At 43.6% G+C, this 14280-nt stretch overlaps 1 protein-coding gene and 1 long non-coding RNA gene across 6 annotated transcripts in view; both read left to right on the top strand.

Annotated features, from left to right (window-relative positions):
* Positions 1-4998, top strand: part of LOC118213742 (rho GTPase-activating protein 20-like) — a 67977-nt gene extending 62979 nt beyond the window's left edge. For all 5 annotated transcript variants that reach the window (XM_035392845.1, XM_035392844.1, XM_035392843.1 and 2 more), the window contains 2 exons: positions 401-509; positions 1572-4998. In XM_035392845.1, the coding sequence (XP_035248736.1) occupies positions 401-509; positions 1572-3283 (1821 nt within the window). In that variant the 3' untranslated portion in view covers positions 3284-4998. The remainder of the gene's footprint in view (positions 1-400; positions 510-1571) is intronic.
* Positions 4999-12002: 7004 nt separating this feature from the next.
* LOC118214473 lies at positions 12003-12951 on the top strand. The gene is made up of 3 exons (XR_004762625.1): positions 12003-12123; positions 12427-12570; positions 12711-12951. It is a non-coding gene; the product is annotated as an uncharacterized LOC118214473 (long non-coding RNA).
* The last annotated feature ends 1329 nt before the right edge of the window (positions 12952-14280 follow it).

Here is a 14280-nt window from a genome sequence, read left to right as displayed (position 1 = left end):
TACTGCCAAGGTAATGTATGACATTGCTCATGCCTGACAAGACTTTAAAGCTATGAAAGAGAGGGTAGGTAAACATCTGTAGTCGGTTATGGCAGGGCTTCTCCAACACAGTCCTGGGGCCCCCCTGTGTACGCTGGTTTTCATTCCAACCAGTCACAATCCCAGAATTTTAATGAGCTGTTATTTTTTCATAATTTCAAGCTTTTCGTGTTTAGAGGGATTATTTTACCCTCTTAAACCGCATTATGTCAGAAATAGCTATGCATGCCATAAAGAATAGAATTCGCATGTTCATATTCTGCTTATTGTGTTGTGTTGCAAACAATTGCAATGAGGTAACTTCAAATTAAAGACTGAGGTAAATCAGTAGGCTTGATAGTTGGCCCTGCTCTTTCTCCAGGTGTCCGAGGTGGTCCGGTTCATGATTGAACACTGTTGTGAGGTGCTGGGCGATGATGTCACTTCCTTGTTTGGTGGATTCCCTCAGAAGGGCGGCAACCACATATCTGGTAAATGTCCTGTTTTCTGACTAAGATGAATTGAGGGATAAGTGTTTGATGGGATATCGAAAGAATTGCTCATTAGCTTTATAAAGATCATTAGCTTTTTATTTGTGCTTCCAACCAAACACTTTTCCCAGCTTTCATTTTAATATTTGTTCCTTTGCAGACTTTTAATTGGGAACCGACTCATACACAGGCACACACATACACATGCACACACGCACGTGCACACACACACACACACACACACACACACACACGTGCGTGCAATTAGACACGTGTACATGAATTGGTGAATTGGTCTCTCGACTCTCAGTTATGTTGGTGTGCTTATCCAGTCATTTGTTCTCTAAAATATGTTGTTGGATTGCTTACACAGTGAATGGATCTCTTAGTCATTTCTGTTAGTATGTTTTTAGGGTGAGTGTGTCTGTCAGTTCTGTTGGAGTGCTGAATGGGCCTTTTAGCCAGTTACGTTGGTCTGCTTGTGCAGAGGATATCAGTTTTGTTGGTGTGAATTGGTCAGTTTGTCCTTTCCATTGGAATGCCTCCATCATGAATAGAGTCAGGAAGGAGAGAGCAACTGGAGCCAAACAGGAACGGCCTGCCGACGATCTCATTCGCCACTGTCCTGTGTGGAGGTCCACAGGGTCGAGTGTGCGAGAGAGAGAGCGGGCTGAAACAACAGCAGCTTTTTCTTTTTTGACAAGCAGCCACTTCCCGACGCTAAGGAGCACTTAGCCCGTGCGTTTCAGCCCCAGTCACAGCCATGTGAAGCTATCCCTCACTGGAGGGAGAAAGGTGGCCGTTGTGCGCTCCACACAGTCACAGCTCTGTGGAATCGCAGCTCAGTGCTTTTCAGTGGCTCTTTCAGACAATCGCCTCTCATTATCAAATTCTGCCAGGTGTAATTACGGGCTTAATTAAGGTCATGTTTGGGGCCATTTCAAGACACTGGTCCCATTCCAGCTCTCCCTGTGCTGATCAATGGACCATTGGCTAGGGCTGCCACATATATCAGACTGACATGAGAATGCAGGTCATGACTCTCTGTGTCTCTACATGCAGATGCGTCCACCGTCCAGCTGAACGACTCGTCCTACGACAGCCTGGAGAACGAGCTGAACGACGACACGGAGTCTCCCTTCCCAGACCTGCGGGGGCGAAAGGACAAGCAGGAGAACAGGAGCCGCGACTCCGTCATCACCCTGAGCGACTGCGACCTGGACCAGCCCGACCCCGACCCCGTCCCCATGCCTGTCCACCTGCAGCTCCCCCCTCTGGTCCACCCCAGGAAGTTCACCCAGTCTGTGCACCAGCCCCACCCTCCCCCTCCCGCACACGGGGACGCCTCTGAGCGGGACGCCCTCTCTCGACAGGGAACCCGCTGGCTGCGGCGATGTTCCGAACCCGCCATCAGACATCCCGCCTCCAGCCTGATGCCAAACCTCGGGCCGCACAGTATGGCGGTCCGCAAAACCAGCTATGACGATGTAATGAATCACGGCGAGGGCGAGGTTTTTGTGGACTCGCAGCAAGACGGACAGACAGGTGCAGGGGACGGGGGCGATGAGGTTGAGCGGGACAAGCGGAGTACGCGGGACGTCCTAAGGTGGAAGCACAAGCTCCCCTCGCCACTGCGTCTGGACATCAGCTGCTCCAGCCTGTCCTCTCCTGCTACGTCCCCCTCCGGCTCATCCATGAGCTCACTGGACAGCGCCTTTTCCCAGTGCTCCACAGACTACACGGTCCCCACATCTGCCGTGGGGAGCTCTTCCCCCAAATACCCTACCCCCAATTCTCCTCGCTCCCCTGTCACCACCTTTCCACTCTTCCATGGCACTGTCCCCGCCCCCAGCACAACATCCCACAGGGAGCACTGTGAGTGGAACCAACACAAGATTGGCCACGGCCTGCACCCCAACACTTGGCTGAAGAGGGACCGAAGACTGTCGTTACGGCAGCAGGACCAGAGTGGCTGGGAAGAGGAAGAACCTAGGGAGCTGAGCAGTGGGCCTAGCAACAGGCCCCTCCCCTCCAATGGGTTGTTGCTGAGCAATGACAGAAAAGCCCATGGACTTGGAGACCCTTCTAGAAAGAGATCCAGCAGCCCTCCTTCCTATCAGCAAGCCATGCTGCAAATCCAGGACCCCCGGTCCCCCGTTTGCAAGGCCAGGGACCAGGTGCTGACAGTGAAGGAGCTGAGACAGCTGCATGACCAAGCTTCTGCGAGGAGCAGGGGAAGTGATGTCACTCAACAGAGCACATCGGCAGTAAGAGGTAGTCTGCCCCAGTCAGTGTTCTTTGGACAGGCCTCCTCCAGCATGACTCTCCAGAGGCAGAAGTCCCACTCCCTCATCTCAGCCATGGAGGGGTCTCGCAGGACCTCCATTGCTGGTAGGCGGGCATCCGAACCCTTGGTGGGCCGCTGTGCTTCACGCCGAATCTCCACCCCAGATCTGGAGAGGCTTCACAGCCAGGCGCTGGTCCAAGGGAGCAAGGCTTTAGCAGGCAAGACCCTGCAGGACTCTGGGCTTAAGGGCTCCTGCGTGGAGCCGCTCCACAACAGCGCGGGTCTGGACCTGGAGCCCAGGTTCTGCCAGGCGGTGAGGGACTACTTCTCGCGCACGCACACGGACCCAGAATCCTGCTTGAGGAGGAGCCAGGAGGTGGCCGCGGCCATCGTCCAGAGCAAGCGGGAGTGGCGGAGCAGGAGGTGCAGCGACCCCAGGTTCGACGACTTCGACCAAATGTTTTTCGCCGAAGAGTCTTACGTGTGAATTGTTTCCAAAATGAGCTTCTCTGTTCAGTCCGCTTCCCCGTTCTCTGTCAGCCAGCTGTAAATTTTGTGGATGTATTTTCATAGTGTTGTCAGCACCACAAACGCTTTGGGCAGGAACACCGATTCTTTCACACACCATCCTAAACCTTCCTCACACACCTCTCTCTCACAGAAACAAGGGTCATCTACACGCTGATTAAAACTATTTTAATTTTTGTGTTCTTACTAATGTACTTATCGGAAGCAAAGACACTACCCATCAAAACCAATGGCTTGTATTTACAGAAGAGCACATGGTAGTCACAGTTGTATAGTACATTGTAAGGCCAGGGTTCCGTTTTTGTAAAAAATATATTTATCTGCAATATATTGTTGAACTCGCTGAAATGCTGTCTAGATTTCTAATAGTCATCAAATAAAATTGTGCAGCTTCTGCTTGTTTCTGTGCAGTAACACGTAAAACATTGCAGAAACAGAAGTACGGATGTCGCTCGTGTGACTGCACACTAGTTTCCGCTGCATAGGTAGGTGTCAAGTTCAGTTGTCAAGTGTGGGAGTAACTATGTCCATGGACATATTTTGAATAAAGGGAAAGAAAACGAGGACTTTAAATCATAAAAATGAGTTTGAGGCAAACGTGTACTGTTGCAGGCATGTAAGAATGGAGTCTCAGGACTTCAGTACTGATTTTTTACGATCTCGGGCCCAGAGTAGTCAGGTGGAGATTACACCTACTTAAAGGGAACCCACTATACCCATTGTGTACCGGTGTTTTATAAATATATTTTTAGATACAAGTATGAAATGCAGTATACATCTGTGCATACTTGCTATACACTGTTATCATTGTCATTGACGGTATGCTGTATACATGCTATTTTCTCTTGTGTTGTATATGCTAGCATTGGCAATAGTTATATTGCCAAAAACCATTAATAATAGAAATAGTGTCTGAAAGAAGTACTGTTTATAAGCTAATGGTATTTCCTATTTGTTGTTTGACTTCCTTTGAAAACACAGCAGTTTTAATACAGCACTATGTACTTAGAGCACTACCCTTTGTAAGTGAGTTAGAGGACTATGCCATAAAACTAGCTATCAAAGTGGCATTCCAGATTATATCACAATCAAAAAGTGAATAGGCCAATTCAGAGCATTCTCCTTTAGCCTGTAGTTGCTGTCAATGAAGGAGAGATTATTAGGAGCCAATATTCAAAGTTCCCAGCAGGAATGTTAGAATTAAAAAATGCTACAGCACTTTCTCTTCCATAGCTTAATCCCAATCTCCGTTTATAATGGAGAACACAGAGTGGCAAAACCACAGTAATTGCGTGTATAGGTATACAGGTAGTCACAGGTGTACATATTATATTTATGTTTCCTTGATATTTTTAAAATGTTTGAGCTGTCACATCGCTGCCAATGATTCATAAGCGTATAATGCAGAAACTTTATATCTAATATATTTTCCGTAATCTCTATTTGTTTATTGTGTATAGTTTTGTATGTACATTAATATGATTCTGGAGTGGTAGTTTGTAAGGAAGTGAATGTGTTTTTTGTACATGCCAATCCAGCTGCTGTCTATAAAATTATATCTGCTGCAATAGTGTACCATTTCTACATTGTGTATATCAGATCTGTAATGCACATGGCAATTAACAGTAACAAATATAATAAAGTATCACACTTGTGAAATATTCACTTGAAAAATGAATGAATGGTGATTTTTTGTTTTTCCTGCTGACAACATTCTCAAATTGGAAACAAGTCATGCCCTGAAAACTATAGCTCTTAGGGATGATTATCATCAACTCAACGTCCCATCCCCCCCCCCCCCCCCCCCCCTTCGTTTGGTGCCCCTTCCAGACAGTTGGCACCACCATACGGGCGGTGCTCTAGGCAACTATCTATATCACCGACACCTAGTCCTGTTCTTGATCTACACATTCATCATTTCTTGTAATGATTCACAGTGGCATCTTTGGGTGAGATTGGCATCCTTTTGCTGCCTTGTAAGCACTGTGTTTCTGGATTAATGATCCAGAAACAAAGTAAAATGAGATCCTGAATATTGGGTATTGGGGGTTAATTTAGTATTCAGATTAAGTAAACTGCCATCAGGACCTTAGGGAATTTTACTATTTAAAGAATGGCAGCCACCAAAGAAGAAAACAAAACTGATAAAGAATAGCTAGGTAAGATAAAAGATAAGTGAAATTGTGCACTCAAAACACAAACGGGTGATGGTTTGACTAGTGAGTATATAGTGAAATTAAATCATGTGGGTGGTAAAATGGCTGCTGTAGTTAGAGAAACTCTGTCCCTGCTGGAGCACTGGAGTTGTATCTGTGATGCTCTGTTATGCCGGGGATGTGGTGTTGATACCACACAGAACAGAAAAAATTAGTGATTTTCAGGATGAGCGCAGAGCTCAAAGGGATGGACCAGACAGTGTGAGCCCCAGGGACAAATTCCCATTTTGTCATTCTTTTTTAGGAAAAGGTGTGTAGGTGTGGCAGCATTCTTACATAATTCCCTGTCAGGGCTCAACATGATGACGCTGATCCTTAGGAATTCCGCCTGCAAGTTTCTCATTGTTCTGAGTGAAGATATGGTTGGTATTATTCAACTCATAGGTAGGAGATACTGCAGGCCAGTCACAAACACCCCCAAATGCATTGGTTTTACCCCATACAGTGGAGCTCTGGGACTCTGGAAGTCCCCAAGAGTCACACATTGGTTACCTTATACAGTGGAGCTCTGGAAACTCTGAAAACTGTGGAAGTCACCAAGAGTCACACACAGGTTGGGTTGTTAGGTTTTTTAGAATTACTCCTAAAGCTACTTGATTGCAAAGTCATTCAGGTAACTGAGGATGTGCTTGCTGGTCCATGCCGTGATAGAGGATGTTGCAGGGACAGGACATGCCTATGGTTGCGATTGCCTATTTCAGATTTACTGATATTCATATCTTTTGAGCAACGATTTTTGTGTTGTGTGATACTAAACCTTGGCAGATCCACTACCATCCTAACTATTCTCCTACAGCAATCACTTTCTAGTCATTACTTTATAAATTAAACTGTTGGTTTTGCTGTATTTTACATAAATGGTACATGGACTGCGTTTATATAGCGCTTTTATCCAAAGCGCTTTACAATTGATGCCTCTCATTCGCCAGAGCAGTTAGGAGTTAGGTGTCTTGCTCAAGGACACTTCGACATGCCCAGGGCAGGGTTTGAACCCTCCGACTGCCAGACAATCGGTCTTACCTCCTGAGCTATGCCGCCCCCACACGTATACATTGTCCTATAGTGGTAATAGTTTAATCAAAATTGCACTTGTCTTTGATTTGAATTAGTAAGATAACTAGCAGTGTACAATGCTAAGCTGTAAGATTTGGAGGGCATCCTACTAGCCAAATCTCTCACTATTGCTTCTCTTTGGTCCCTCTTTCTGTGTTGACTGTCTGGCTGTACACTGAATAACAGGAACTGGAATGGTGTGGGTGGCTGTGTAGTATAACGGGTAAGGAAATGGCCTTGTAATGTAAAGGTCACAAGTTTGATTCCCGGGTAGGATGCTTGCCATTGCACCCCGAAGTATTGCTTCAGTATATATCCATAAATGGATGCAAAGTAAATGCTATGTAAAACATGTCACTCTGAATAAGCAAATGCATCAGCTAAATGCCTGTAATGTAATGACATGCATAGATTTTGAGAGCATACTTTAATTTGGAGCCTAATCCTCTGGTTTTGTTTCCCAGGCAGGCATCAATGTTTAAATTCCAAGCTCTTCGACCTGATCCACAGTGATATAACCCTAAGGACACTATCTGGGCAGTAATTACTTTAATTTAACTGTTCCCATTGTGATTCTGAATTGTTTCCAGGGTAATTCTGAATTTCATTTTGATGGAACCTGTATCCACAGTGAAATGTCTTGGTTGGCTTTTGTTTAATGTATGGTGAGACCACAGTTGATATAATCTAGTTCCATTACAAATTTCTTTCTTTCCTTTTTTTTTTACTGCAGTTGAAACTGTTTTTGCACTCTTAGTCTTGAATAGTTGAAGACACAAAAATGAACTCTCACCTCACAGCAAGAAAAAAGTTTTAGCTGTCTATTTCAATTAATTTTTCCTCACATTGCTCAGTGTCATACTTATTTTTAAGAAAAATAAATGACCCATGTTTTTAAAGATGAACAATAGCATTTATGAGTGCTGGCTAACGCCTATTCTGTGACAAGAAAACAAATGATGTATCTTTTTTTATCTTTTATGATCCTACTTCCCCAAGCAAGTTACATAACTCACAAACAACATAATGACAACAGCGAGTTCATATGAGGAGATGAATGGTGGGGAGGGGAGAGAGAGGGATGAGGAGAAAGAGAGTTTGTCTCTCAGAAGCGCCGCCAGGTACCGATGGAAACCTGTGTCAATCGAATGTTGCCCGGCAACGGTTGCCGGGGTGTCGCCGAGTGTCTCTGAGCCACGCGACCTTCAAACCCTGGGCCCTCGCGTGCCATTTCTGGCCCGGCACAGAGTGTCCTTTGCGCCTCTCCGATAACGGCCACCCTGACCACCTCATCAGGACTCCCCGATATTTTGGGGATCAGAGCTGCAGAAAGCCATCCGGATTCCTCCCTTCAAAGCTGACATTTTCACCGCGGAGGCGGGAATTCCTTTTTCATGTGCGCGTCAGGAGCTGGCAGGTGCCTGACCTTTCCTGGCCTTAAAAGAAAAGGGACGTGACCATCCGCCCCCATGCCTCTGCAGTCCCCCGCACCCTGGAACCCCTCTGCTGAAAAGCTCCCTGAGAGGTTCCCCCAGGGCTTTCTGATGCGTGTGGCTATTTGCACGCCATTGGCTACTCCTACACCCATGTGGGGAACCTCCTGTGCTAAGGCCTTCTTCATTCTCTTTGATGGGATTAAAGACAAGCGCTGTCTCAGCAATGGCTCACCGCACTGAGGGACACACGTCCTCCATCATCTAACGTCGTTCCCGCCACCACGTCACCCGCAGTACTGCACTGCTCCTTCAGAGATTGTGTCATCTCCAATGGGTAACTTAAAGCGTCGTTCACACCATCACAGCAATAATGGTTCATGGGCCCTTTTCATGTTTCAAGGTTTTTCCACAATGGATGTTAAACATAACAGTACAACCTTGTTACTCCTTACCCCTGCTCTCCCTGGTGGAGATTCCAGCTTGGTTCCGGCCTGGTTTATAAGCTGGTCTTGCTGGTTTTAAGATGGTTTAAAGAAGGTCAAGCTGGCAACAAGATGGTTGAGTCAGCAACCATGCAGGCAAGACCATGGCCAGATATAGGGCCATCTTGGCACAGGCAGCAGACTATTACCTAATTCCAGATGGCGTCCAGCTGGAGCAGAAGCTGGTTCCAGCTTGATTCCAAATTAGGCTGCTAGCTGGAATTTACACCAGGGCTGACACATATGAACCTGTAACACACTGATCTACAAAGACACTGGGATGCTGTGTGGTATGTACTTGAGTTATGTAATACAAGACCTCTGCAGCTATTTCAGTAACGATATGTTTTTTGTTTTTTTGTTTAAAAAAAGCTGAAGCTGGTAGCAAAGCACAGTCTTGGGGTAGAGATAACTGACTTCACAAGCCGTAAAATCTTATGCAACAGTGTCTATATCTCCTTCCTATGCCACTGATCAGCTGCTAATGATGAACTCAGAAACCCTGAATAACCACAAACACATCATTGCTTTATACAGCTTTGCTGGGTATCAACACTATTTACAGCTTTTGCATTGCATTTTACATCTTAGTTTGTCCATGCACTATGCTATGGATTTTTTGCAACTCAGACTTTTTTTTTGCAAGAGCAGTTGATTATTTTTAAAAATTCAGATATTATTTTTGGTCAGTTTAGGTTGTCATATTTAAATATAAGCTTTTCTATAGTAATAAATGTTGATGACTGTGGTCATGATGAAACCCGATATCTGATTTTAGAGCTCAGTTTTTGGAAGCTTGGAAGGAGCAGCATACCATATCCTTTATTACATTTAGCTATTTATGTATTTTTCATGGCTGGCCCTAGGTTGTCAACTTAATACTACAGTATAGCTCTTATGGAACAGTGCACTTTTTTATTAGAATTGGTAGAATGACCATAAAAATCAGATTAAGTTGTTTAAATTGGATTATTATAAACAAAAACTCAATTCTTTGGAGAATGTATAAGACACATGTAGCAATAAAGCCAAATTTCATTGTATTATAAAACTGACAGTTAATCAGTGACTTGATTTTATTTACTCAGTAGTGATTTTATTAGTCAGTACCATATCGTATATACCAATAACAATAGATATTACTTACATCACAGTCACTACCAAACCAGAATTGATTTATGGTGCAGCTTGTCCACATATGTCTCCTGGTGCCGTCTGTGATGTTTTTGCCCTGGGCCCTGCAGGATCCTTGTTAAATAGCACCTCTTGACCCCGTGTCTGGATTTCAGCTGATTAAAGAGCTGAGAAGAGATATCCGCCAGAGTATAGCCAACTCTCAGTGTGTGTAGAAAATTAAGTAATAGAACATTAGTTGTTTTGTGTGACAACACATTCTTTGGACTTCTGTTCTGAGTTTAACTGTGGGTGTCCCTATGCATTGTAGTTATGGGATATGGCAATGTACATAATACTTTCTGAAATCTGCTTTTTAAGTACAAACCCCAGAACCACTGGCCTACAGGCTTCAGTGATGACTTTCTATCATTGGCTGATGACTTCAGTTCCAAGGTAAATACCAATGCCTCCAGATTCAATTTTGAGGCAGGATCAAAAATAAATGAGGTTACGCACCTTTGCCTCTGGTAAGGTTACATAGGGAGGTGTTTAGAACTGAAACTCTTGCCCTCCAGCTCAAACTCAGGCCTGTTCTCTGTCACCAGACAAACAGGGTCTGCAGGAAACAGTGCACCTATAGATATGGCTGACTTCAACTGATTGCTTTGACATTGCCTGTTCCATTCAAACCAGTCCAAAGGGAAAAAACTTGCTAAGTCTGCAGTGGAAATCCTATACAATTCATTACCTGACACAAGATAAATTTTGACTCTCCCATAATGTCTTCCTCCATTTATCTAATTTACCATGCGTGATTTAGGAGGACATTCTAACTGGAGAAGCGACCATATATTACTAAAATGTTACAAAAGAGTGAATAAATTGAATACATTTTTTGTGGAATAGAAAGATAAGTGTTGGAATGTGAAACTGCCAATCCATTAGAGAGTCATTATCCCAATGCATTGCTGTAATGCTGAATCAGTGGGCACTAGTGCAAAGCTACAGAACGGATTTACAAAACGAACACATGACTGAGACGTGTGCATACACTACATTGTACACGGCATGCTTTCGCCTGAGGTCATTATTCCGGACATGTCCGCCGGCAAAGCAGCCACACGGAGCCCTTCTCGTTTGTGTTCCTTAGCGTTACTAAGGAAATCCTCTTACATGAGGATAACACTCCAGCAGCACACATTAAAAACGTATCCCCCTAAATGTGCTGGTTTAGCACTGAGAGGCTTTCCCCTTTATGTAAGAATCTTCCCTGTGCCAGGGCTTTCTTCAGCTGCACAGTGTCCCAGCCGTTTAATAACGGAGGCTCTAATGCGAGGCATGAATGAGTGTTTGAAATAAAGCGATTAAAGACTTTAAAATCCTGTTATGATGTGCTTTGCTATAATGATTTGCTACAATGGTTGTTTTGAGAGAACCAGCTGAGGCTTATTAAAAGCCACAGGAGCCACAATAATAAGCCAATCTGCCCAAAAATATGAAATATTGCGCAATAATGCGTTGCGTTCTCTCCTAGTGGTGCTACAAACGATGAACTGTCATCATGTAATTATCTCATGGCGCTTAAAAGATAAAGATAAAAGATAGGAAGACATTGCCGTGCACTTTTGCTTTAGGCCTCACTGCAGTCGTAGGCTGTTTGTCATATCCGCCGTCAGAAATTTGAGGATGTGTGGATGGAAATGGGCCGATCTCTCACTCGCATGCCAGTGAGCCTCTGGGCCGGAATCATCATGCCAGTCCTCTCATGCAGGATTGGTCACAACTATAGTAGACATCCTCAATGAAGATAGGGTGGCAGATGGTGCAATGCAGCTTTCCCTAATAGATAATACACCTGACGGTGAAAGGATAGTGTACGTGTGGATGGAATATTCCCACTGGGCGGCAGTGCAGTGGAACCATGTCAGTTATGGAAATGATTGGTGTGAGGTCATAATCCAGCTCTTCCATTTGATGACCCTATCCACCATCCCTATGCACAATGCAGTTACTCTAAAAATACCCGTCCTTTTTCCCCCCACTCCTCCTTCAGCTTCTTTCTCATGACTTGAGTATTTCAGAAGCACTTGCAAGGGGATTGCTGTAGCCTAAATGTTTTCTCATGACTTGAGTATTTCAGAAGCACTTGCAAGGGGATTGCTGTAGCCTAAATGTTTTTTGGCTGTGACTGGACAAAACAGCACCTTCATTCATTCATTCATTCAGTTACTGGCATTGGCACTAATAAAGAATTTATTTGTTCATCAATTCAGATTAATCTGTTCTTCATCAGGACAGACATAATCCAGCGATTTTACGCTATGATTACCAGTAGCCGATTGTTGTTGCGTGCCCTAATCAATGTCGCGCGCAGCCGCGGCGCGCACGCTCCCAACGGAATCTGACGGAAGGTTCGACTCCTAAAGTAAACTCGAATCAACTTGAAGTCTGAGACTTTCTCTAAAATCAAACTACATAAATGTGGACGGAACTTGTGTAAGTACTAATGCCATGAGGTGTTAAGAGTCGTCTATCTTTATTTGCACGCTGAACGAAATTATCTGATTCCTCTCCCCCCAGTAGAACTTTGAATTTGCGAAGATAACAATGTGTGGTTTGAAGTAGCTAGCTCTGCTTATTGGTGGCTAGCGATAATCCAGCGAAATAATATTTGCCGCCTACATGATACAACAAGCAGTCTGACCAGTCGGATATAGAAATAATCATGACTAATTTTGGTTGACTGTGCCCGTGATTTTTAACATTTGATTATATAACGTTAGCAAACTTGTTTTGCAGAATGTTTACAAGATGGCTATGAGCTACACTACGCCATTTAAAGTAGCTTGCCGGCTAGCTAACGAACACCTGGGATAATGGTGGAAGGGTACCCTGGGTAGTTTCCCCAATTACGGCGACGAATCTTTGGGCAGACAAACAATGGTTAGCTTTTTACATTTTTAAAGAGTGATTAGCAAATTTCTTTTCAAAGTTTTATTTAATGTTGCGTGATGTATTTAATCTGTATTTTGACAAACTAATCTTTTTATATAGTAATTTAAGCTAAACTTTGCATCATTTAGATTTGAGTCAAAGAAGGTCAACACCTCAGCTCAAGCCCAGCATCCACGCTGCTTAAACCAGCTCAGCTGAACAGATGTGCCCCATCAGGTCAGCTCTGTCTTGGCCAATTTATTTAATTTGCTGGTGAATATTGTACAATGCAGTTCATGCTATGAAAGTCTCCTAATATATGTTTATTTCATAGAACTGGTCATAGTGTGTCAACTATGTTGTGTAGCCATATACAAGAATAATCTATATGTTCAATAAATAAATAAATAAATATACATACATACATACACACACACACACGTGTGTGTGTAATCAATATGTAAAGTTTAAAGAATTAATGTTCTCATTAGCCTAATTCTGCAGTCATGCTGAAAAATTGTATTGGACTCCCATTAAGTGTAAGGCTCAATAGTGCCATTTGTTATTATTTATTAGGGGCATAGAAGACCCTTATAAAGGATAGCAAGTCTTAACAGAGTAGCTGCTATATGTCTCAAACAGTATACTCTCAAACTGTGTGCTTCCAAACCAAACCACCTTCACTATCGAGCACATTCAATATCTTAAAACTTTCAGTGAACCCCAAAAAATCATTACTTAATTCTAGCACTGTACAGCATTATACACATCGGCACTTGTAGCATATCTCTGGCAGTTACACAAGACAGTAGACAAACATCAATTGAAGAATGAGACCATGCAACAGTAATCAGAAGCAGGGCAGAAATTGAAAGCAGGAGCATATTCAGTTACATAGTCATGAATTACATGTTTGTAGTCACCATTTGAAAGTAATTTGTCAAGTTTGAGATTGTTTTGCAGATTGTTCCAACTACAAGGTGCAAAATATCTGAAACCCAACTTTCCAAATTCAGTTTGTATATTTGTCAAATACTGTGTGATATCGTTGTGATCTCCACTAAAATGCCAGAAAATATGAATTTCTGGTGATATTTAGGCTATATCTTGGGTTGGATAGTACAGGGAGAAGGTGGGGCTGTAGACATGTTGGAATGATCTTGTGTATTTAGATGCGTGTGAATCGTCCAAAAAAAACATGGGGCTTAACGGATGAATAGTAATGGTCCAGGGAGAAGGTGGGGTTTTAGAAACCGATCAGTTATCCAGGCAAAGTTGTCCACCCACCTTCAGTCTGATACGTACGTGCCCATGCAACCTCACAACCTGGTCCAGCTGATTTACTGTCAGAGGAATGAGGGAGGTCGTCTAGAGCAGCTCCGCACTTTGCAGAACAGAGGTCATCCAGAAACGACACAATCCTAAAAATGGTTCTGTCTCAAAAAAAAAAAAAAAATATATATATATTCTGCTGTGAGAAAGCCATTAAAAGAATTGAAGAACACATTTTTCAACTGCTGGCTGTGGAACGGACATCCTGAGGGTTCATTCTGTGGCTTTGAAGCGTAAATGTGCATAACCAACAGAAGTCTTCTGTGCTTCTGTACCTTTGACATTTTACAACCTTGCGCCCCTGAGGTACTGGAACAGCTGTTGACAGCCGTTCTGAAAGTTAATTTGAAATACTTTGCATTATTTCTTTGTAAAATCTGAGCGTAA

The sequence above is a fragment of the Anguilla anguilla genome, chromosome 15, assembly GCF_013347855.1.
Source record: "Anguilla anguilla isolate fAngAng1 chromosome 15, fAngAng1.pri, whole genome shotgun sequence".
In the NCBI taxonomy this organism is placed as follows: Eukaryota; Metazoa; Chordata; class Actinopteri; order Anguilliformes; family Anguillidae; genus Anguilla; species Anguilla anguilla.
Note: the sequence above shows the minus strand (reverse complement) of the source record. Positions and strands in the feature narration are given on the sequence as shown.